This window comes from Phocoena sinus, chromosome 12 (assembly GCF_008692025.1).
Source record: "Phocoena sinus isolate mPhoSin1 chromosome 12, mPhoSin1.pri, whole genome shotgun sequence".
NCBI lineage: Eukaryota > Metazoa > Chordata > Mammalia > Artiodactyla > Phocoenidae > Phocoena > Phocoena sinus.
Genome location: NC_045774.1, coordinates 62277486 through 62303961, shown reverse-complemented (window position 1 = coordinate 62303961; position 26476 = coordinate 62277486). Strand labels below are relative to the sequence as shown.

Below are 26476 nucleotides of genomic sequence, written 5' to 3'. Positions count from 1 at the left end.
TGTTCTCTTTCAAAATTGCATTGGCTATTTAATTCCTTTGCCTATCCATATCAACTAGTCCTTATCTTTAAAATATCCTGGTGGAGTTTAGAGTGGGATTGCCTTGAATGTGTAGATCAATTTGAGGAAAGTTGACATTTTTAAAATAATTAAGTTACCACTTTTGAACAATAACAAGTTAAATATTCCATTCCATAAACGTGATGTATTTTTCCATTTATACAGGACTTTAAATTTTTTTAACTTCCTTTAGATTTTTATAATTTTCAGTGTACAGATTCTGTACATATATTTTTACATTTATTTTAAGTATTTTTCGGGGGAGTGCTATTATAAATGACACTGTTTTCTTAAATTTTTATTTTTTTGCCCATCAAAAGTGTGTAGAAATACTATATATTTATATCTATATCTTGTATCTTGTGATTTTGATAAACTCAGCTTATTAACTCTAGGAGCATTTTTGTGGATTCTTTGTGTTTATAGACAGTTGAATGCAAATAAAGACATGTTTGTATCTTCCTTTCTAATCTGTATACCTTTGTTTCTTTTTCTTGCCTTATTGCACTGGTTTGGACTTCCAATGTTATATGGATATAAGTGGTAAGAGAAGAGGATATACTTGATTTTGATCTTAGGGGAAAAGAAGTCTTTCTTCATTAAGTATTATATGAGTTCCAGGGGTTTTTTTAATGTCATTTATCAAGTCAAAGAAGTTCACTTCTATTACTAGTGCTGAGAGTTTTACCATGCTGAGTTTTATCAAATGCTTTTTTTCTGTACCCATTGATAAGATCTTTTAAAAATTTTTTTTCAAATTCTTTTTATTCTAGTAAAATACACATAACATAAAATTTACCATTTTAACCATATTTAAGTGAACAGTTCAATGATATTAAATACATACATAACACTGTAAATCATCACCCCCATCCATCTTCATAACTCATGTTCATAACTGAAACTTTACCTATTAAATGATAACTCCTTATTCCCCTCACCTCACCTTTGGCAACAATCATACTTTCTGTCGCTATTATTTTGTATCTAAGCACCTCATATAAGTAGAATCATACAGTATTTATCTTTCTGTGACTGTTTTATTTCACTTAGCATCATATGGGTTCATCCATGTTGTAGCATATTGCAGAATTTCATTCTTTTTAAAGATTGAATAATATTCCATTGTATGTAGATACCACATTTTGCTTATATATTCATCTGTTGATGGACACTTGAGTTGCTCCCACATTTTAGGCATGTGAATAATGCTATTATGAACATGTGTACAAATATAAATGTCTCTTCAATAACCAGACTTCAACTTCAATTTTTTTAGTTATATACTTAGATTGGAATTACTAGATTATGTGATAATCCTGTTTTTAATTTTTTGAGGAACTGCTCTGCTGTGTTCCACAGCAACTGTACTTTTTTACATACTTAACAACATTGCACAAGGATCTCAATCTTTCCACATCCTTGCCAACAATTGTTTTCTGGTATTTTTTTTTTTTTTAAATAGGAGCGAGCCTTATGTGTTTGAGGTAGTATCTCATTTTAATTTTGATTTGCATTTCCCTAATGATTAGCGATGTTGAACATCTTTTCATGTGCTCATTGGTCATTGAATATTTTCTTTGGAGAAATTTCTGTTTAAGTCCTTTGCTCATTTTTAGTCTGGTGGTTTATTTTTTTTATTGTTGAGTTTTAAGAGTTCTCTCTATACTCTGGATGTATTAATCCCTTGTCAGATAAATGATTTGCAAATATTTTCTCCCATCCTGTGGGTTGCATTTTCACTCTGTTGATAGTGTCTTTTGATGCACCAAATTTTTAAATCTTCATTAAGTCCAGTTTATTTATTCTTTATTTTGTTACCTGTGCTTTTGGTGTCATATCCAAATAAACATTACCAAATCTGATGTCAGGAAGCTTTTCCCCTATTTTCTTCTAAGAGTCTTATAGTTTTAGGTCTTACATTTAGATCTGTGGTCCATTTTGAGTTAATTTTTGTGTATGATGTTAAATAAGGGTCCAACTTAAATCTTTCGCATGTGAACATCCAGTTTTCCCAGCACCGTTTGTTAAAAAGACCGTCCTTGCCCCATTGAATGGTCTTGGCATCTCAGTCAAAAAAGATTTGAACATATATGCAAGGGTATATTTCTGGTCTTTATTCTATTCCATTAGTCTGTATGTTTGTCTTTATACCAGTACCACAACACACTATGTTGATTACTGTTGCTTTGTAATAAGTTTTGAAATCAAGAGGTATGAATCCTCCAATTTTGTCCTTTTTCAAGATTATTTTGGCTCTTCAGGATCACATGAAATTCTATATGATTTCAGGATGGGTTTTTCTATTTAGGCAAAAAATGTCATTGAGACTTTGATAGGGATCACATTGAATCTGTAGATCACTTTGAATAGTCGTGACATTTTAACAAAATTCTTTCAATCCATGAACATGCTTGCATTTTTCGTGTTGTTTAATTTCTTTTAGCAATGTTTTGTAGTTTTCATTGTACAAGTCTTTGCCTCCTTAAGTTATTTCATAAGTATATTTTCCTTTTTGATGCTATTGTGTTTGAATTGTTTTTGAAATTTTCTTTTCAGATTGTTTGTTGTTATTGTATAGAAATGAAACTAATTTCTGTGTGTTAATTTTGTATTCTGCAATTATGATTAATTCACTTATTCTAATTATTTTGTGTATGTGGAATCTTTAGAGTTTTCTACATATAAGATAATGTCATCTGCAAACAGAGAAAATTTTACTTCTTTCTTTCCAATTTGGATGCCTTTTATTTCTTTTTTCCCCCTAATTGCTGTCTAGAACTTCCAGTACTATGTTAAATGGAAGTGGTGAAAGTAGACATCCTTGCCTTGTTCTTGATCTTAGAGGAAAAGCTTTTAGTCTTTCACTTTTAGTCTTTTGAGTATGCTGTTCACTGTAGCTATTTCATCTAAAGCTTTTGTTATGTTGTGGTATTTTTTTTCCTATTCCTAGTTCTTGAGTGCTTTTAGGAAAGAGTGTTGAATTTTGTCAGATGCTTTTTCTGCATCAATTGAGATGACCATTTATTTATTTTTCCCTTCATTCTGTTAATGTGGTATATTACATTGATCAATGTCCATTTGTTGTATCATCCTAACATTCCAGGAATAAACCCTACCTAGTCATGATGTGTAACCCTTTTAGTATGCTGCTAAATTCAATTTGCTAATATATTTTTTGAGGAGTTTTGCATCAATATTCATAAGGGCTGGTAGTTTGTAGTTTTCTTGTGTCTTTGTCTGGCTTTGGTATTAAGGTAATGCTGACCTTATAGAATGAGTTGGGAAATATTCTCTCCTCTTTGGTTTTTGGAACAGTTTGAAAAGGATTGCTTCAGTTCTTTAAATATTTGGTAGAATTCACCCATGAAGCCATCTGGTCTAGGGCTTTTTTTATGGTCAGGAGATGTTTGTTTATTGATTGAATTTTCTTAATAGTGATAAGTCTATTCAAATTGTTTATTTCTTCATAATTCAGTCTGGGTAGGTTTTGGGCTTCTAGGAATTTGTCCATTTCATCTAGGCTATCAAATTTGCTGGTGTAAAATTGTTCGTAGTACTCTTTAGTTATCATTTTGCTTCTGTAGAATCAGTAGTAATATCCTCACTTTCATCTTTGATTTTAGTAATTTGTATCTTCTATCTTTTCCTCTTAGTTCATCCAGGTAAAGGTTTGTTGATTTTGTGATCTCTTCCAAAAAACAAATTTTGGTTTCATTGATTTTCTCTATTGTTTTTCTGTTTTGTGTTTCATTTATATCTGAGCTAATCTTTTATTATCTCCTTCCTCTGCTAGTTTTAGAATTAGTTTGTTCTTTTTCTAGTTCCTTAAGTTGTAAGGTTGTTTATTTGAGATTTTCCTTGTTTGTAACATTTACAGCTATTTGTTTACCCTTTAGCATCACTTTGGCCACATCCCATAAGTTTTGGTATGTCATGTTTTTGTTTTATTCATCTCTTTAAGTGTTTTCCAATTTCCCTTGTGATTTTTTCTTTGATCCATTGACTGTTTAATCTTTAGTGTTTAATATAGTTACTTATATGGATTGATTTTCAAATGTTGAATCTCATTTTTTATTCCTAGAATAAACCCCATTTAGTGATGATTTATTATCCTGCTTCTATATTGCTAAATCCTGTTTGCTCATCTTTTTAAAGGATTTTGTGTCCTTTTTCATATGAGATGTTTGTGGTTTTTCTTTTCTTGATGTCTTTGTCTTTTGTCATTAGAGTAGGTTATGACCTCATGAAATTAGTCAAGAAATCTTCCCTCTTTCATTTTCTGGAAGAGATTGAGTAGAGTTGGTTTTTTTTTTTTTTTTTTTTTAACCTATTTGATAGAATTCACCTGCAAAATCCTCTTGGGCTGGTGATTTCATTATTTTTTTAACTACAAAATTTCATTAATAGACATAGGACTATTCATGTTATCTATGTATTCTAGAGTGAGTTTGGGTACTTTTATGTTTGAAAGAACTGGTTTCATCTAATTTGTTAGTTTTTTGGGCAAAGAGCTGTGTGTATTATTTTTCTTATGCTTTTTTTTTTTGCTGTATGCGGACCTCTCACTGTTGTGGCCTCTCCGGTTGCGGAGCACAGGCTCCGGACGCACAGGATCAGTGACCATGGCTCACGAGCCCAGCCGCTCCACGGCATGTGGGATCTTCCCGGACCGGGGCATGAACCCGTGTCCCCTGCATCGGCAGGCGGACTCAACCACTGCGTCACCAGGGAAGCCCTCTTATGCTTTTAAAGCATATGGTGTCTATATAGATGTTGCCAAAAGATTTCTGCTTCTTTTCTCATTTTTTTCCTGTCAGTATTTATAGAGTTTTATTATTATTGTTGACTCTTTCAGTGAACCAACTTTTGGTTTCATTGATTCTCTAGAAAAAGAATGTGTGTTCTGCTGCTGTTGAATGGGCTATCTTATAAATGTCAGTTAGTTCAAGTTCTTGATAGTATTGTTCGGATCTTCTTTATCTTTTCTGATTTTCTGCTTGTTTTATCAGTTACTGATAAAGCAGTTTTGAAGTCTCCAAGTAGAATTGTGGATTCATCTATTTCTCCTTTCAGGTTTGTCAGTTTTTGCTTCATATATTTTGAAGGTCTTTTTTTAAGTACATAAACATTTAGGACTATTATATCTTTGGGGATAACTGAGTCCTTTGTTATGAAATAATCCCTCTTTATTGCTGGTGATATTCTTTGTTTTGAAGTCTACGTTGTCTCACATTGCTATAACAACTCCAGCTCTCTTTGATTAATGTTTGCCTCGTATATCCTTTTTCATTCTTTTACCTTTAACTTATCTTTGTCTTTATACTTAAAGTGGTTTTCTTGGACACAACATATGGTTAGGTCTTGCTTTTTTTAAATCCAATATGAAAATTCTGTGTTTAAATCAGTATGATTAAGACTGTTTGCACCTAATATGATTTATTTATATAGTTGGATTGATTGAAATCTACTATCTTTTCAGTCTCTTCCTATTTCTTTTTTTTCTGATGAAAGTTCATAATGCAATTGACAAGGAAATTTAGCTATTTCTGAGATATACATTTTAAAGTAATAACTAGAATTATGACTTATAACATTATACCAGAACATATAAGATTTTTAGGAATTTCATACTTTTTATGATTACGTTTAGTGTCTACTATTTGCTTAGTATTTAATTTTTTTTCTTTTTTAGTTGATAACCTAAGGTTAACAAAATATACCTTTATGTGTAATGAGTCTACTTGCAAATAATACATGCTTCTTATGTAGTATAAGGACCTCACCACAGTATATTCCCAGTTTTTCCTTCCCATACTTTTTGCTAATGTTGTCATAATTCTTCTATTAGAAAAGGCACTATACACTACTCCTATTATAGACCAGAGCTTGGCAAACATTTTCTGTGAAGGACCAGGTAACAATAAATATTTTTGATTTTTATGTACCACGTTGTTTTTGTGACTACTCAGTTCTGCCACTGTAGTGTAAAGGTAGCCATAAACAAAGTGTAAACAAAGGTGCAGAACACTTGTCTTGCAGAGGTCAAGATTTGGTTCATGGGCAATGTGTTGCTGACCACAGCTTCAAACATTTGGTCATCTTATAAAGCAATTAAAAGTAAAAGAAAAAAAAAGAGTATTTCACCTTCATTTATTACATTTCCAATGTTCCTCATTTTTTAGAGTAAATCCAAGTGGATGTTTGGTATCACATTCATTCTCCCTCAAAAATTTCCTTTACCATTTCTTGTAGTACTGATCTGCTTGCAATGAAGTTTTTTACATTTTGTTTGTATCTTTTATCTGAATGATACTTCATCTGCTACAGAATTCTCAATGGGCAGATTTGGGGGTATTTTATTTGTTTTCTTTTGGAACTTTAAAAATATTATGCCATTGTCTTCTGTCTTTCATGGTTTCTGATGAGAAGTATGCTGTAATTTTTAAACATCTTTTTATATCTTAATTTTCCTGTATGTATCTGTCTTTTTTCTCTGACTTTCTCTGCAATGTTTTTTCTTGGTTTTTGATTTTTAGCAGTTTTAATATATCTTTAGTTGTTGTTTTTTGGTATTTAACCTTCTCCATGTTCTCTGAGCTTCTTGAATTTCTTGCGTTTTGTCATTAACTTTGCAAAATTCTTAGCCGTTATTTCTCTCTATATACCTTTTACTTCTGAGCTTTCAATTACATGTATGTTAGAACTTTGATATTTATCCCAGAGGTATTGGATGCATTGTTTATTGTTTTTTGCCCCCAGTCATTTTTTTCTAATTACATTTCTGTTATGATAATTTCTTGTGACATGCTTAATTACCTGACTCTTTCCTCAGCTCTGCTGTGTCTGTTCGTGAGTCTGTTGAAGGCATTCTTTATTTCTTTTAATGCTTTTATAATTTCCAGCATTTCTATTTGATTCTTTTAGTTTTCATCTCTCTGCTAATATTTTCCACCTGACCTTACATGTTGACTATCTTTCCCATTAGATCTTTTAACATTTAGTCATAATAGTAATTTAAAATTCCTTGTTTAGTGATTTCAACATCTATTTCAGATCTGGCTCTATTGATTGTTTTGAATGTGCATTATTTTTCTTGCTTTTTTATGTCTTATAATTTTTCTTGAAACTGTCATCCTGCATAATTGTGTTTATGCCTGGAAATGGGCTTTCTTTCTTTCTATTAAATCTTTAGTTTGAAAGAATGTTTGAGATGTTTGAAAGAAGCACTAAGTTCCCTATATGTAAAAGAAACTATCACAAGCTCTGTTGAGGTAACAAATTTACATACTGTTTTACTGTCTTCTTGTTATTAAATGTTTTTTTTAATCACTTTTTGGGGGAGGTTTTACTCTTCATAGTTCATTCTCTCATGTATACTTTTTAAAACAGCCTTTTAGGTTATGAACTGAATTTATTCCCATTTTACAAATGTGAAAACTTAAGTAGACAAACTTACCTGAAGTTAAACATCTATCAAATGGCAGAATTGGGACTGGATTCTCCAGGTCTATCTGATTTCCTACCTGTGTTTTTAACTATTACCCTGTTTAGAAGCATTTAGCTTAACAAAAATATTGTTGGGTATCAGTTATATTGAGGATCCAGTGGTAAGTGCTGTGGAGGGAGGATGTGATCATTATGAAGTGTTCTGCATTTAATATGCTAATATTCTAAGAATGGACTTCAAAGAGTATCCCTTTTCCCTTAGCAATTGGAGTGGTAGAAATACACAGTAAAAGATTTTATTTATAAATGATACTTGGTTTACATATTTTAGAGAAACCTTTTGGGTTACTGTGAAGGATTCATTAACATTTAAATGGGCCAGTTCTCCTCAGGAGTAGGACCATCATTGGCTTGGTTCCCAGGCCATTACTTGTTCAAAGCTCATGAGTAACACAGCCCAGAAGACACTGTACAAAGATAAATTGGATTGTAGAGCACAATATGGGGGTATAATTCAACATGTGGAAGTGATAATTGACTGAAACACAATAAGAGGATAAGGAAGAACAGAGAACATTCTCCCCAAGCCTTAGAGTATACCTTCAGCAAGGATAGGGAGGAAGAAAAAATCATTGGATAAGAACAAGTTGATAAGGTGTTTAGAGAATCAGAATACTGGCAATGCTGTACAATAGAACTTTCTGTGATAATGAAAATATTCTATATCTGTGCTGTACAGTAGAAAATATTACCCACCTTAAATTCCCTTTCAAGCTAGAGGACTTCCCAAGCATTGTCCACCCGGGATTTAATCCACTGATTTTGAGGGCTGGTTTACTTCTCCTAATTATGCTTAGGGCAGACTGACTTCCTTTCTCAGTTACTTCTCTGACTTCACATTTTCACTTTATTTTAGACAGGTAATTCTTTACTCTCTTCAGCTCTTTGGCTTTTGGAAGTTTTTTGTTCCCATATCTTATTTAATAATTTGTTTTTGTTGGGAATGTTGGTCTAAGTAACCTAATCTATTAGAAACAGGAATCTTGTTTTTAATTTCATCAAAGCATGTCGTGTTCATAATTTTCCTGAGCTCTATGGCATAATCTTTCTTTTGTATGTTTATCCTTTATAATGTTTTCCCATGTTCTTTTTCACCATTTTTTTTGCAGGATTTTTTCATAGGTCCCATGTTGAGAAAATCTTTATTGTCACTTTTCATTGGTGATGTCCTTCTTATAAGCTGGAGAAGTAGGCAGCTTGAATGTTTGATCAGTTGTCTTCCGACACTTTTCTCATCAACATTGTTTTTCCATATGACTGCTTTCTTAGGTAGCCAGAATCTCCCCTGAAGCCCCATACATTATAGATTCTTTTTTCTATCTCTTTGTGTTCTTATTGCTATTTTTATTTTCAGATTGTATAGGGGACAGATATCTTTTTTTTTTTCTGTTAACTTAACCTAGAAGTTCTGTTTTGTCTTTAGATGGGACTGCTGTTTATACATGACATAGTTAACACAAATTTAAGTCTTAAAATTTAGTTCTCTGCCAGTTTCTAACCTTGCCTTTTCTGTATCTCCACATGCTTGTCTTTTGATAACATTGCATTTTCCTCCTTGTCTGAAAGAGTCTGTTAAATGATTTAGAAATTAGTACAATACTTTTAATGGCCTCTTGCTTCTTTATATATGTAATGAGGCTTTGGATTAGTTGATTTCAAAGATTTCCCTCTCCAGTTAGTAATTTCTTTGCAGGCTTATTGTTTCTAAAACTTTCTTTTTGTAGTTTATCAGTTCAAAAGTAAGTAGGTACTACAGGGATAAACTGTAATCTAAAAAATTTCTTGAATCTTCTGTTAAGTGATATTGATCCACACAAAAATCTGCACATAAATGTTTATAGCAGTTTTATTTATAATTGCCAAAAATTGTAAGAAACCAGGATGTCTTCAATAGGTAAGTGGACAAACTGTGGCACACTGATACAATGGGACATTATTCAGCAATAAAAAGAATGAGTTGTCAAGTCTTAAAAAGACATGAAACTTAAATGCATATTTCAGAGTATAAGAAATGTCTGAAAATGTTACTTTATGATTCCACCTACATAACATTCTGGAAAAGGCAAAGTATATAGAGATAGTAGAAGGATCAGTTATTTTCTGGGGGATTGAGGAAGGACATGGAGGAGGGATTAATAAGTGGAGTACAGAGGGTTTTGAGGGCTGTAAAACTATTCTGTGTGTTACTGTAATAGTTCATGACACTATACATTTGTCAAAAGCCATAGAACTGTACAATACAAAGAGGGAACCCTAATTTAAACTCTGGACTTTAGTTAATGATATACCTACATTGGTTCATCAGTTGTAACAAGTTTACTATACTAATGTAAGATGTTAATACTAACAGAAACTGTGTGGCATGGGGGGATGGTGAGTAGCAGAGGAGAAGATAGAAACTCTACTTTCTTTATAATTTTTCTGTAAATATAAAACTTATTCTAGAAAGTAAAATCTACTAATTAAAAGATACCGATGCCTGATAAAAAGTTTAAAGTATTGAGTATACAAAGTAATCAAATAAACTTAAGTGGTATCCTAGTAAAGTAACAAAACAACATTATTTGAGAATATGTTTCTTTTTATTGTTAACAATTTGGTCGTTATTCTGCCGTATTTTTTTTAACAATACCTGTATTTTTTACCAATACCTTTATTTTTTTAACAATACCTCATTTCTGTTCCTGTGTTTATTTTTCTTTTCTTTTTGGTTGTTTCTGTTAGGTGTACTAGCCCTATCTTGGTACCCACCTGACTCAAATGATGAGAATGGAGAACCTACTGATAACTTGGTACCAACTATTTTGGATAAAGCTCATAAATATAATCTGAAGGTATTTAATTTAATTTCTTTTATTGAGATGTAATTGGCATATAACATTAGATTAGTTTGTGTTCAACATAATGATTTGATATATGTATAGTGAAATGATTATCACAGTTAGTCTAGTTAACTTCCATCACCACATGTAGTTACAATTTTTTTTTCCTATGATGAGAATTTTTAAGTTCTATTCTTTTAGCATCTTTTAAATATACGATACAGTATTATTAACTGTAGTTATCAAGCTGTACTTTACATCCTGGAGGCTTACTTATTTTATAACTGGAAGTTTGTGCCTTTTAACTATCTTCACCCACCCCCTGTCTCAGGCAACTACAGATCTGTTCTCTGTATCTATGAATTGGTTGTTTTATGTTTTCTTTTTGTGGGGTTTTTTGGTGTTGCTTTGTTTTGTTTTTGATTCCATATATAAGTGAGATCATATGGTATTTGTCTTTTTGCTTCCTTTGGATAAGTACCCAGAGGGGGAATTGCAGGAAAATATAATTCTATTTTAAATTATTTTAAGAAACTCCATACTATTTTCATAGTGGCTGCATCAATTTATATTTCCACCAAAAGTGCACAAGGGTTTCCTTTTCTCCACATGCGAACACTTCTTATTTCTTGTGTTTCTGTTAATAGCCATTCAAACAGGTATGAGGTAATATCTCATTGTGGTTTTGATTGGCATTTCCCTGATGATTGGTGATGTTGAGCACCTTTTCAAGTACCTGTTGGCCATCTGTATGTGTTCCTAGGAAAAATGTCTATTCAGAACTTATGCCCATTTTTCAATCAGATTTTTTTTTGCTAATGTGTTGTAGGAGTCCTTTATATATTTTGCATATTAACCCCTTGTCAGATACATGATTCGCAGATATTTTCTCCCATCTATTATGTTACCTTTTCATTTGTTAGTGGTTTCCTTTGCTGTACAGAAGCTTTTTTGATGTACTGCCACTTGTTTATTTTTGCTTTTGTTGTTTTGGTTTTGGTGTCAAATCCAAAACATCATTACCAACACTAATTTCAAGGAGCTTACTACCTTTATATTCTTCTAAGAGTTTTATGGTTTCAGGTCTTATGCTTAAGAATTTAATCCATTTTTAGGTAATTTTTGTGCATGGTGTAAGACGGTGGTTCAGTTTCATTCTTTTGCATGTGGCTGCTCAGTTTTTCCAACACCATTTATTGAAAAGACTGTCCTTTCCCCATTGTATATTCTTAGCTCCTTTGTTATTAATTGACCATAGGTGCCTGGGCTTATTTCTGGGCTCTCTATTCTGTTCCAGTAATCTATGTGTCTGTGTTTATGTTCTGATTACTATAGCTTTGTAATATAGTTTGAAATCAGGGCGTGTGATGCCTCCAACATTGTTCTTTTTTCTCAGTATTGCTTTGGCTTTAGGGTCTTTTGTGGTTCCATACTAATTTTAGGATTGTTTGTTTTATTTCTGTGAACAATGCCTTTGGGATTGCATTGAATCTATGGATTGCTTTTGGTAGTATGGACATTTTAACAAAATTAATTCTTCCAATCCATGAGTGTGGGCTATCTTAACATTTATTTCTGTTTCTTTAATGTCGTTTATTAACATCTTATGATTTTCAGTGTACAGATCTTTCATGTTCTTGGTTAAGCTTATTTCTAAGTATCTTATCCTTTTTGTTGCAGTTGTACAATAAATAGGATTGTTTCCTTACTTTATCTTTCTGAGTTCATAATTAGTGAATAGAAATGCAAGTGATTTGTGTATATTGATTTTGCATCCTGCAAGCTTATTGAATTTGTTTATTTTAACAGATTTTTGATAAAATCTTTAGAGTTTTCTGTATGTCACACAGTGTCATCTGCAAATAGAGACAGTTTTACTCCTCCTTTTCTGAATTGGATGCCTTTCATTTGTTATTGTTGCATTATTGCTCTGGCTAGGAGTTCCAATGCTTTATTGAATAAAAGTGGTGAGAGTGGGTATGCTTGAGTTGTTGCTGATCATGGAGGAAAAACAGTCGACTCTTCTCCCTTGAGTATGATTTTAGCTGGAGGCTTGTGATATATGGCCATTATTTTGTTGAAGTACTTTTTCTCTGTACTCACTTTATTGAGAGTTTGTATCATGAATGGGTGTTAAATTTTGTTGAATGCTTTTTTCTGCTTTTTTGAGATGATCACATGACTTTTATCCTTTATTTTGTGAATGTTGTGTATCACATTGATTGATTTGAGGGTGTTAAACCATCCTTGCACCCCTGGAATAAATTCCAGTTGATCAGAGCGTATGATACTTTTGTTGTATTGTTGAATTCCGCTTATTAATATTTTGTTGAGGAGTTTTGCATTTCTGTTCATCAGGAATATTGGCCTGTAATTTTCTTTACTGTGGTGTCTTGACTGGTTTTGGTGTCAGAGTAATGCTTGTCCCATAAAATGAGTTTGGACGTGTTCCCTTCTTTTCTAATTTTTGGAAGAATTTGAGAAGATTGGTATTAATTCTTCTTTGAATATTTGGTAGAATTCACCAGTGAAGCTGTCTGATTCTGGATTTTGTTTGTTGGAGGTTTTTGATTACTGATTATCTCCTTTCTAGTAATCAGTCTGCTCAGATTTTGTTTCTTCATGATTCAGCCTTAGAAGGTTGTATGTTTCTAAGAATATATCCATTTGCGATGTCAGTGGAGTATTAAAGTCCCTTATTATTATTGTATGACTGTTTTACCCTTTAGGTCTGTTAATATTTGCTTTTATATTTGGATGCTCCTATGTTGGGTGCATAAATATTTACAAATGTCATATCCTCTTATTGTATTGATCCCTTTATCATTATGTAATGGCCTACTTTGTCCTTTGTCTCATATTACAGTCTGTGTTTTATGTTCTTCTTTGTCTTATATAAGTATTCACCCCAGCTTTCTTTTGGTTTCCAAGAGCATGGGATATATTTTTCCATCCCTTCGTTTTCAGACTGCGTGTGTTTGTACATCTAAGTGAGACTCTTGTGGGTAAGATATAGATGACTTTTAAAAAATCTGTTTAGCTACTCTCTAGGTTTTTTGCTTGCTTGTTTGTTTGTTTTCCCAGAATTTGTCCATGTACACTTAATTATTGATAGGTATGGAGTTATTGCCATTTTGTTTATTGTTTTATAGCCGTTTTGTAATTTCCTTTTTCCTCTCTACTTCTCTTGATCTCCTACTTTGTGATTTTTTGTAGTGGCAGTCTTAGATTCCATTCTCTTTATCTTTTGTGTACTTAATCTAGGTTTTTGCTCTGTAGTTACCATAATGCTGACATAAAACAATTTATATTTATAATAGTCTGTTTTAAGTCAATAACAAATTTGGTAACAGTCTAAAGCTCTACATTTTTACTTACCCCCATTTTATATTTTTGAAGTCACCATTTACATCATCTTATCTTGCATATTCACTATCAAATTATTCAGTTATAGTTATTTTTACTGTTTGTCTTTTAACCTTCATACTAGTGTTTGTATAAGTGACTAATCTATCATGTTTACAACATTAGGTTTTTCTAAATTTTACTGTATGTTAATTTTTACCAGTGAGATTTATATATTTGTATTTTTCTCCTGTTACTGACTAGCACCCTTTTGTTTCAGCTTAAAAAGTCCCTTTAACATTTCTTATAGGACTGGGCTATTGGTCATTACTCTATGCTTTATTTTTCTGGAAAACTCTTTATATCTCCTTCAATTCTGAAGGATAACTTTACCATGTAGAGTATTCTTGGTTGGCAGTTTAATTTTTTCAGAGCTTTAAATGTAACATGCCACATCCTTCTACAATTTTTCTGCTGGAAAATATGCTAATTGTCTTTTGGGGATTCCCTTGTGTATAAGAAGTTGTTTTTCTCTTGCTTCTTCATACAGTCTGTCCTTGCTTTTAACTTTTGACGATTTATTTGTATTATATATATAAATAAATCTGGATGCTGTTTCCTTCCCCTGATTAGGGAAGTGTTCAGCCACTATTTCTTCACATAAATTTTCTGCCCTTTTTCTCTCCTCATTCCGGGAACCTGATGCGAATAATGGTCCTCTTGATGTTTTCCCATAAATTCCATAAACTATCTTTGCTCTTTTTTATTCCTTTTTCTTTTTGCTGCTCTAGTTGGAGGAGTTAAACTGCCCTGTCTTTGAGTTCACTGATCTTTTGTTTTGCTCTTATTCTGTGGAGTGCTTTGTTTCTTGAAATTCTCACTTTCATGTTTTGTTCTGACATTGGTGAGCATATTTATTACTTATTTTGAATTTTTTGTCATGTAAATCATGTATCTCTTTTTCATTAAGTATTTTCCTGAAGTTTTTATCTTGTCCTTTTATTCGGAACATATTCCTTTGTTTTTTCAGTTTCCCTGACATTTTGTGTTGGTTTCTATGTATTAGATGAAACAACCTCTTCTCCCAGTCTTGAAGGCGTTGCCTCATGTAGGAGATGAACCTTAACGTTTAACCCTGTCCTATTTCTTGACTGTCTCTCATATCCTTGTGATTGTCCAAACCACCTACTTGGTTCTTAGTGGCTCCCAGCCGTTGAGGGTTTCCCAAGACCTGCCAGTGTCCTAAAAGGGAGGATCTCAGTCAGCACCTAAATTCAGGCTGATTGGAAGCCAGACTTTGGGCAGCAGCTTTTAAGTTATACATATATACCTCTTTCCATGGAAGCCTGGGAGATGGATATTTCATTCTGCTTCCTCTGTACTGAGCCCTGCATGATAGTTAAGAACCATTTCTTCCTTTGTGCCATCCCATTAGACCCATGAATACAATACCCACTAGCCACCAGAGCCAGGCTATCAAGGGTTATTTCTTGTGGGCAGAAACCACAAAAGCTGGTGCACCAAATGTGGGCAGAAGCTCCTTTATCAAAGATTACCACGACCTGGGGCTGGGTGGAGGGTGTTTGCAAAGTAGGTGCCCACTTCTTTCCCTGGTCTCTGCACAAGATTGCAGTTGGCCCCTAGATGTGTGTTTAATTTGATGTCTTCCCCTCAGGCCAAAGCTATGAAAATAGGATATTAGTCCTCTTTCACAGAAAGATTGGGTGCCTTTCTGTTGCCTCTCTGCTTTGTCCTGTGGGTTGTTGCTGGTTACGAACTCTTTCTCTATTTGTTTCAGTCCTATGGGACTCATAAATGTCCATCACTCTGGTCACCAGAGCCAGGTGATCGAGGTAGTGCCCCCTTACTTAGCAGCAGCCGCAAAAACCAGGCCATCAGATGTATGTATATACAAGCTTCTTTCTGGAAGATAAGGTGACCTGGAGTGAGATGGGGGAGGCTCCTTGGTCTTTGGAGAGTATTCAGTAAGCTTCTAGGTATGCCTTAAATTAGGTGCCTGCCACTTAAGCCGAAGCTTTAAGATAAGCATATAAGTCTCTTTTACAGAAAGACTAGGCATTTTAATTGGCTGCCTTTGTGCTGGGCCCTGGGGTGTAGGCATAGTGAATCCTCATGAGCCTTTTAAGTATGTTTCTCGGTTCACTATAGCCTTGTGTGTCTCATGGACAACAGCCCTGTTAACTTTCAAAGATGTTTTGGGTGCTTGTCTCTCAGGTGCAGGTCTTAAAAGTTGGGGTACCAGATGTAGATTTCACATCCTGTGCTCCTCAGGAAGAAGCTCAGAGTTGTGGGTTCCCTCCTGATTATGGGTCTCCATGCTAGGAGTGGAGTTTATGGTTAGATGGTGTCTCAGCCTCTCCTACCCATTTCAACATCAGTCTTTTTTTGTTTACCCAGTATGTAGGAGTTTATTTCAGAGAAAATTGTTCCTTATATAGTTGTAGATTTGGTGTGTCCCTGGGAGGAGGTAAGTTAAGGCTCCCCTACATTGCCGTCTTGAACTAGAACCGCTAAAGGTATTATTGATAATAAAATAAAATACTTGTGAACTATCCTTTTGGACATGAGGATAGTAATTATAATTTTTGGAGTAGTTGTTTTAATTAAAACTTGATGTGAAAATGACTTAGAATCTTTTTTAATAATACATTTTTTCATAAAAAATTTCTGAGTTCCAAACTTCATCTAGATCATAGCTTATTATTAAAGTTTCCTTACTATTATTCTGTATATGTTTTATATTCATATACTTACTGTTTATTTTAGCAGAAAAGAAAGAAAATCGCAGTGTTTTTATGAAGATAATACAGTAATTAGTGAGATTAACATGTCTAAGTATCTTGGATGTCAAAGATTTACTAAAAACAAGTTTTGCTAACCATATGAATTTAAATATTTCTAAAGTAGTTAGAAAACAAACTGCTGCTTAAAAATTTGTCAAAATCTGTATTTCATTTAAACCTTGTATAACACATACACACACAAACACATACACGCCCAGGTACGTAAAAAATGCAGGCGAAAGTCTGAAGACAGTTGTAAGACCAAGTGTATTCTACCCAGATAATAAGGTGTGTTACAAATGTGGGGAAATTTCTCACAGTATAAAATTTTATTTATTTATTTCAGAAATTAATGAATCATGGAAACAAATAGAAGTAATGATGAAAAGGATTTTGAATAGCACCGCAAAGGAAATTTTATAATGAATAGCAAGAGAATAAGAATCGTTTTTAAAATCCAAGGATACTTTTCAAAAATTGGTTACGTGATAGTTAGCAACATTAATCTTAATAAATTCACAAAAAATATAACCATATGGTCTGCATTCTCTGACCATATTCAGTATAACTGAACATTAAAAATAAGGCCAAAATAAACATTTAAAAAGTAAAAAATTGTCTAAAATTTTAATTATAACATTAAAACTAAAAATAACACTTCTTTTAAGATCAAAAGTGAAAATTTAGGATGACTAAAAATAAATAGCACTTGGGCTTCCCTGGTGGCGCAGTGGTTGAGAGTCCACCTGCCGATGCAGGGGACACAGGTTCGTGCCCCGGTCCAGGAAGATCCCACATGCCCCAGAGCAGCTAGGCCCGTGAGCCATGGCCGCTGAGCCTGCGCATCCAAAGCCTGTGCTCTGCAACGGGAGAGGCCACAATAGTGAGAGGCCCGCGTACCGCAAAAAAAAAAAAAAAAAAAATTAAAAAAATAAATAAATAAATAGCACTGAGATTATCAATACCAGTAGGACATGGATAATGAAATAAACTAAAATTAGAAGGAGGGATTAATAAGGATGAAATAAGCACTTAATAAAATACAAAACCTTCAAAATCAGTAGCCTGGAAAAATTATTTTTCCACTGTGGGGAAGAAAAAAATAGACAAACCACTGGCAAGATTAGAAAAGAAAAACACAGAGAAGACATAATATCAAAAATTGAAAGGGAATAGATCTATAGGGATAGAAGAGCATTTAAGGTTTTATATCACCATATTTAAAAAATATAAAAAATAGGCAGCATTCTTGGAAAATACAAAAAAGTTTTACTTTTTGTACAGAGAGAAGTTTAAAAAATCTCAATTGACTTACATCCTAGAAAAAAATTCTGCAGTTTTATTGAGTGTATGTCTTTCTCAAAGCACCAGATCTTACCTGTCAGTTCTGTTCAACCTTTGAGAACTGGTTGATTTTTGTGATAGTGAAATACAGTGGAAAGTTTACTCATTATCTATTGCTGTATAACATATTACCCCAAAACTTGGCAGTTTAACACAACAAACATTTTATATCTCATGCAAGTTCTAAAGGTCAGGAATCTGGAAGTGGTTTAACCTGGTGAGTCTGGTCCAGGATTTCTCAGAAGGTTATAATCAAGTTGTTGGCTGGTACTAGTCATCGGAAGCCTAGAGGATCCACTTCTAAGCATTCTTATGTGGTGGTTGACAGACCTCAGTTTCTTTTAGCTGTTGGAATGGGACTTAGTACTTTTTTTTTTTTTAATTGAAGTATGGTTGATTTACAGTGTTTCAGATATACAGGACTTAGTTTGCAGGCAGCCTGTCCACAGGACTGTCTCCTTAATACATGGCAGCTGGCTTCCCCATAATGAATGATTTGAGAAAGAGAGCGTTCAGTATAGAAGGTGCAGTGTTTTGACCTCATTTAGAAAGTGACTGTCACTTATGCCCTATTTTATTGGTTTATCTGCTGGTAAACCAACCCTGGTACAATGTGGGAGGCAACTGCACAGGTTATGAATATCAGGAGATGGGGAGCATTGGTGGCCATCTCGGAGACTGGCTACCAGAGAAGACTTGCAACTTTATTCTATAATAACACAGTTCTGATTCAAACACTAAAGAAGGATAGCACAAAAAAGAGATTCATTCATACAGTGATCTCATTAATGAAAATATATGCAAAATTCCTAAAGAAAACTTATATATGAGAAATGTTTATTAGCAAGAATCTAAGAGGGGATTCAAGAGTATGAAATCTGAATCCAAATCTCCCACATTCACTCCTGGCTCAAGCACTTAGTAGCTGTGTATTTAACTCTTATGCCTCTCAGTTTCCTCATCTGTCAATGGAAAAAGTAACAAAATCTACCTTACAGAATGGTTATAAAGATTACATGAGGTAATATATGTAAAGCCCTTAGTGTCTGGCACATGGTAAACACTATGTAAGTGTTAACTAAATAAGACTTAATTGATTATTTAAAGGAGATAAAACATGATCATCTTGATACTAAACTTCTGAGGAAATAAAAACTCATTACTAATAAAACTCTTAATAAAAATAGTTCTTCAACTTGATAAAGGGTTTCTTTTATTTTTATTTTGTTTATTTTTCTATTAATTTTTATTGGAGTATGGTTGCTTTACAATGTTGAGTTAGTTTTTGCTGTACAGTAAAGTGAATCAGTTATACAGATACATATATCCACTCTTTTTTAGATTTCCTTGCCATTTAGATCACCACAGAGCATTGAGTAGAATTCCCTGTGCTATACAGTAGGTTCTTGTTACTTATCTATTTTATATACAGTAGTGTATGTATTTCAATCCCAATCTCCCAATTCATCCCACCCCTCTCCTTCCCCTTGGTAACCATAAATTTGTTTTCTACATCTGTGACTTTATTTCTGCTTTGCAAATAAGTTCATCTATCCCATTTTTCTAGATTTCACATATAAGCACTATTATAAGATATTTGTCTTTCTCTTTCTGACTTACTTCACTCTGTATGACAATCTCTAGGTCCATCCATGTCTCTGCAAATGGCATTATTTCATTCCTTTTTATGGCTGAGTAATATTCCATTGTATATATGCACCACATCTTCTTTATCCATTCCTCTGTTGATGGACATTTGGATTGCTTACATTTCCTGGCTATTGTAAATAATGCTGCAATGAACATCGAGATGCATGCATCCTCTCTAATTACGGTTTTCTCCGGGTATATGCCCAGTAGTAGGATTGCTGGGTCATATGGTAGCTCTATTTTTAGTTTTTTAAGGAATCTCCATACTGTTCTCCATAGTGGCTATACCAATTTACATTCCCACCAACAGTGCAGGAGGGATGCCTTTTCTCCACACCCTATCCAGCATTTATTGTTTGTAGATTTCTGATGATGGCCATTCTGACCAGTGTGAGGTGATACCTCATTGTAGTTTTGATTTACATTTCTCTAATAATTAGTGATGTTGAGCATCTTTTCATGTGTTTTTTGTTCATCTGTATGTCTTCTTTAGAGAAATGTCTATTTAGATCTTTTGCCCATTTTTTCATTTGGGTTATTTGTTTTTTTGTTACTGAGCTGCATGAGCTGTTTGTATGTTTTGGAGATTAATCCCTTGTCAGTTGCTTCATTTGCAAATGTTTTCTCCCATCCTGAGGGTTGTCTTTTCGTTTTGTTTATAGTTTCCTTTGCTGTGCAAAAGCTTTTAAGTTTCATTAGGTCCCATTTGTTTATTTTTGTTTTTATTTTCATTACTCTAGGAGGTGGATCAAAAAAGATATTGCTGAGATGTATGTCAAAGAGTGTTCTGCCTGTGTTTTCCTCTAAGAGTTTTATACTGTCCGGTCTTACATTTAGGTCTTTAATCCACTTTGAGTATATTTTTGTGTATGGTGTTACGGAGTGTTGTAATTGCATTCTTTTACATGTACCTGTCCAGTTTTCATAGCATCACTTATTGAAGAGACTGTCTTTTCTTCACTGTATATTCTTGCCTCCTTTGTCATAGATTAGGTGGCCATAGGTGTGTGGGTTTATCTCTGGACTTTGTATCCTAATCTGTTGATTTGTATTTGTTTTTGTGCCAGTACCATACTGTTTTGGTTACTGTAGCTTTGTACTTAGTCTGAAGTCAGGGAGCCTCATCCTCCAGCTCCGCTCTTCTTTCTCAAGATTGTTTGTGTTGTCTTTTGTGTTCCCATACAAACTGTAAAATATTTTGGTTCTAACTCTATGAAAAATGCCCTTGGTAATTTGATAGGGATTGCATTGAATATGTAGATTGCTTTGAGTAGTGTAGTCATTTTCACAATATTGGTTCTTCCGATCCAAGAACATGGTATATATCTCCATCTGTTTGTGTCATCTTTGATATCTTTTATCAGCATCTTATAGTTTTCTGAGTTCAGGTCTTTTGCCTCCTTAGGTAGGTTTATTCCTAGGTATTTCATTCTTTTTGATGCAATGGTAAATGGGATTGTTTCCTTAATATCTCTTTCTGATCTTTCTTTGTTAGCATATAGGAATGCAAGAGCTTTCTATATATTGATTTTGTATCCTGCAACTTTACCAATTTCCTTGATGAGCTCTAATGGTTTTCTGGTAGCATCTTTAGGAATCTCAGTGTATAGTATCATGTCATCTGCAAACATTGACAGTTTTACTTCATCTTTTCCAATTTGGATTCCTTTTATTTTTTTTTCTTCTCTGACAGCCATGACTAGGACTTCCAATAGTATGTTGAATAAAAGTGGCGAGAGTAGATATCCTTGTCTTGTACCTGATCTTAGAGGAAATGTTTCAGATCTTCACCATTGAGTATGATGTTTGCTGTAGGTTTGTCAGATATGGCCTTTATTATGTTGAGGTAGATTCTCTCTATGCCCACTTTCTGGAGAGTTTTTATCATAAATGTGTTGAACTTTTTCAGAAGTTTTTTCTGCATCTATTGAGATGATCATATGGTTTTTAGTCTTCAGTTTGTTAATGTGCTGTATCACATTGATTGATTTGCATATACTGTATTGAATAATCCTTGCCTCCCTGGGATAAATCCCACTTGATCAGGATGTATGATCCTTTTAACGTGTTGTTGGATTCGGTTTGCTAGTATATTGTTGAGAACTTCTGTGTCTATGTTCATCAGTGATACTGGCCTGTAATTTTCTTTTTTTGTGATATCTTTGTCTGGTTTTGGTATCAGGGTGATGTTGGCCTCATAGAATGAGCTTGGAAGTGTTCCTCCCTCTGCAATTTTTTGGAAGAGTTTCATAAAGGTAGGTGTCAGCTCTTTAAATGTTTGGTAGAATTCACCTGTGAAGCCATCTGGTCCTGGACTTTTGTTTTTGGGGAGTTTTTTAATTCAATTTCAGTACTTGTGATTGGTCTGTTCATATTTTCTATTTCTTCCTGGTTCAGTCTTGGAAGGTTGTACCTTTCTAGGAATTTGTCCATTTCTTCAAGGTTGTACATTTTATTGGCATATAGTTGGCTTTAGTAGTCTCTTATGATCCTTTGTATTTCCGTTTTGTCCATTGTAACTTCTCCTTTTTCATTTCTAATTTTATTGATTCAAGTCCTCTCCCTTTATTTCTTGATGAGTCTGGCTAAAGATTTATCAATTTTGTTTATCCTCTCAAAGAACCAGCTTTTAGTTTCATTGATCTTTACTATTTTCTTTGTTTCTATTTCATTTCTTTCTGCTCTGATTTTTCTTTCCTTCTCCTAAGTCTGGGTTTTCTTCTTCTTTCTCTAGTTGTTTTAGGTATAACTTTAGGTTACTTGAGATTTTTCTTGTTTCTTGAGGTAAGATTGTATTGCTGTAAACTTCCCTCTTAGAACTGCTTTTGCTGCATCCCATAGTTTTTGGGTCAGCGTGTTTTTGTTCTCATCTGTGTCTAGGTATTTTGATTTCCTCTTTGATTTCTTCAGTGACCTTTTGGTTATTTAATAACATATTGTTTAGCCTCCATGTGTATTTTATAGTGTTTTTCCTGTAATTGATTTCTAATCTCATAGCATTGTGGTCAGAAAAGATGCTTGATATGATTTCAGTTTTCTTAAATTTGTCGAGGCTTGATTTGTGACCCAAGATGTGATCTATCCTGGAGAATGTTCCGTGTGCACTTGAGAAGAAAGTGTATTCTGCTGCTTTCCGACGGAATTCCCTATAAATATCAATTAAGTCTATTTTGACTAATGTGTCCTTTAAAGCTTGTGTTGCCTTATTAATTTTCTGTCTGGTTTATATGTCCATTGTTGTAAGTGGAGTGTTAAAGTCCCCCACTATTATTTCCCCTTTTATGGCTCACAGCATTTGCTTTATATATTGAGGTGCTCCTATGTTGGCTGCATATATATTTACAATTGTTATATCTCCTTCTTATACTGATCCCTTGATCATTATGTAGTGACCTTCCTTGTTTCTTTTAACAGTCTTTATTTTAAAGTCTATTTTTTCTGATTGAATATTGCCACTCCAGCTTTCTTTTGATTTCCATTTGCGTGGAATATTACTTTCCATCCCCTCACTTTCAGTTTGTATGTGTCCCTAGGTCTGAAGTGGTTCTTTTATAGACAGCATATATATGGGTCTTGTTTTAGAATCCATTCAGCCACTCTATGTCTTTTGGTTGGAGCATTTAATCCATTTACATTTAAGGTAATTATTGATATGTATGTTCCTATTGTCATTTTATTAATTATTTTGGGTTTGTTTTGGTAGGTCTTTTTTCTTCCCTTCCTCTTTTTTTCTCTTCTCTTGTTTTTCCTGCCTAGAGAAGTTCCTTTAGCATTTGTCATAAAGCTGGTTTCGTGGTGCTAAAGCCTCTTAGCTTTTGCTTGTCTAAAGATTTTGATTTCTCCGTCAAGTCTAAATGAGAGCCTTGCTAGGTAGAGTATTCTTGGTTGTAGGTTTTTCCCTTTTATTACTTTAAGTATATCATGCTACTCCCTTCTTGCCTGCAAAGTTTCTGCTAAAAAATCAGCTGATAACCTGTGGATTCCCTTGTATGTTTTTTGTTGTTTCTCCCTTCTTGCTTTTAATATTTTTTCTTTGTATTTAATTTTTGTTAGTTTGATTAACATGTGTCTCGGTGTGTTCCTCCTTGTGTTTATCCTGTATGGGACTCTCTGCACTTCCTGGACTAGGTGACTATTTCCTTTACCATGTTAGGAAAGTTTGAGACTGTTATCTCGTCAGATATTTTCACAGGCCCTTTCTCTCTCCTTTCTTCTTCTGGGACCCTTATAATTTGAATGTTGGTATGTTTAATGTTGTCTCAGAAGTCTCTGAGACTGTCTTCATTTCTTTTCATTCTTTATTCTGTTCCACGGCAGTGATTTCCACCATTCTGTCTTCCAGCTCATTTATCCATTCTTCTGCCTCAGTTATTCTGTTACTGATTCCTTCTAGAGTATATTTCATTTCAGTTGTTGTATTGTTCATCTCTGTTTGTTCTTTAGTTCTTCTACGTCTTTATTAATCATCTCTTGCATGTTCTCAATCCACTCCTCCATTCTTCTTCTGACATCTCGGATCATCTTTACTATCATTATTCTGATTCTTTTTCATCATTTTTTCATTTAGTTGTTCTTGTAGGTTTTTATCTTGCTCCTTCGTCTGAAGCAGATTCCTCTGTCATCTCATTTTGGCTAACTTATTGTGTTTGTGGTCTCCTTTATGCATGCTGCAGGATCATAGCTCCTCTTGCTTCTGATGTCTGCCCCCTGGTGTGTGAGGTGGATATTGAGTGGGCCCTCCCCTTTGCTCTGCCCTGTCAGGGTCATGGTATGCTCCTTAGTTGTTGAAGTAGAGGCCTGAAGATCTGTTTCTTAGCTGTGTTTCTGATCTGCAGTGAGAGGTAGGTGGGATTGAAGCACTTCCACTGGGAGAGAAGCCTCTGAGTATTCCTCCTCTGGAGATGTTCACCTGTGAGTGTGCTCTCTTATGTCACCTTTTGCCTGTTGTGCGGGCTCACAAAGTACACTGTTGTTGGCACTGCTCTCAGTCCCATCATAACCGTGGGTATGCCAGCAAATGGCCCTGGTGACTTTCAGGTGTAGTTTTCACCAGACCACTGGTGCAGATCCACTGAGGTCAGGTCCCAGCACATGCAATAGTTGTTCACCTGGACCTGCTGCGGGAGCTATGGAGGCTGCTCAGACTCTGGCCTGGCCCAACCCTCATGTGAATGTGCCCACAAAGCCCACAGCTGCTAAAGCCAGACCTGTCTCAGTTGCAGGAGCACTTGTCTGTTTGGATGTTCCATAGGTGCTGCATTTAGGAAGCCATCAGCGCAGGTGTATTCACTGTTTTGTTCCACTACCTTCTGTTTTTCAGGCAACTTCATAATTCCATCTTCCCAAGTCTTTTTATCTTCTTGAGCAAAGAACTGTTTCAGGTGCCTTTTACAGTCTTCCAGGGAATTAAAATTTTTTCCATTAAGAGAATTTTATTACTGTAGGTCTGTAGTATAGTTTGAAGTTGAGGAGCCTGATTCCTCCAGCTCCATTTTTCTTTCTCAAGACTGCTTTGGCTATTCAGGGTCTTTTGTGTTTCCACACAAATTGTAAATTTTTTTGTTCTAATTCTGTGAAGAATGCCGTTGGTAGTTTCATAGGGATTGCATTGAATCTGTAGATTGCTTTGGGTAGTATAGTCATTTTCACAATATTAATTCTTCCATTCCAAGAACATGGTATATTTCTCTATCTGTTTATGTCATCTTTGATTTTTTTCATTAGTGTTTTATAGTTTTCTGAGTACAAGTTTTTCTCCTCCTTAGGTAGGTTTATTCCTAGGTATTTTATTCTTTTTGTTGAGATGGTAAATGGGATTGTTTCCTTAATTTTTCTTTCTGATTTTTCATTGTTAGTGTTATAGGAATGCCAGAGATTTCTGTGCATTAATTTTGTATCCTGCAACCCTACTTCAAACTATACTAAAAAGCTACAGTAATCAAGACAATATGGCACTGACACAAAAACAGAAATACAGATCAATGGAACAGGATAGAAAGCCCAGAGACAAACCCACACACATATGGTCACCTAATTGACAACAGAGGAGACAAGAACATACAATGGAGAAAAGACAGTCTCTTTAATAAGTGGTGCTGGGAAAACTGGACAGCTACCTGTAAAAGAATGAAATTAGAACACTCCCTAACACCATACACAAAAATAAACTCAAAAATGGATTAAAGACCTAAATGTAAGACTGGACACTATACCTAGAGGGGTGGGATAGGGAGGGTGGGAGGGAGATACAAGAGGGAGGAGATATGGGGGTATATGTATATGTATAGCTGATTCACTTTGTTATAAAACAGAAACTAACACACCATTCTAAAGCAGCTATACTCCAATAAAGATGTTAAAAAAAAAAAACCTTTAGAGGAAAACATAGGCAGATCACTCTTTGACATAAATCAATCACAGCAAGATCTCTTTCAATCCACCTCCTAGAATAATGAAAATAAAAAGAAAAATAAACAAATGGGACCTAATTAAACTGAAAGCTTTTGCACAGCAAAGGAAACCATAATCAAGACTAAAAGACAACCCTCAGAACGGGAGAAAATATTTGCAAATGAAACAATGGATAAAGGATTAATCTCCAGAATATACAAACAGCTCATGGAGTTCAATATCCAAAAAAAAAAAAAAAAAAAAACCCAATTAAAAAATGGGCCAAAAACCTAAATAGATATCTCACCAAAGGAGACATACAGGTGGCCAAGAGGCACATGAACATCTGCTCTACATGACTAATTATTAGAGAAATGCAAATCAAAACTTGCATGAGGTATCACTTCACACTGGTCAGAATGGCCATTATCAAAAAATCTAGAAACAATAAATGCTGGAGAGGGTGTGCTGAAAAGGGAACCCTCCTGCACTGTTGGTGGGAATGTAAACTGATACAGCCACTATGGAGAACAGTATGGAGTTTCCTTAAAA

The 26476-nt window shown here is 34.2% G+C and overlaps 1 protein-coding gene across 1 annotated transcript in view; it reads left to right on the top strand.

Moving 5' to 3' along the window:
- The window catches only part of MANEA (mannosidase endo-alpha), a 73931-nt gene that overhangs the window by 22926 nt on the left and 24529 nt on the right, over positions 1–26476 (top strand). Inside the window, exon 3 of the mRNA XM_032651289.1 lies at positions 10294–10403. Within this exon, the coding sequence (XP_032507180.1) occupies positions 10294–10403 (110 nt within the window). The remainder of the gene's footprint in view (positions 1–10293; positions 10404–26476) is intronic.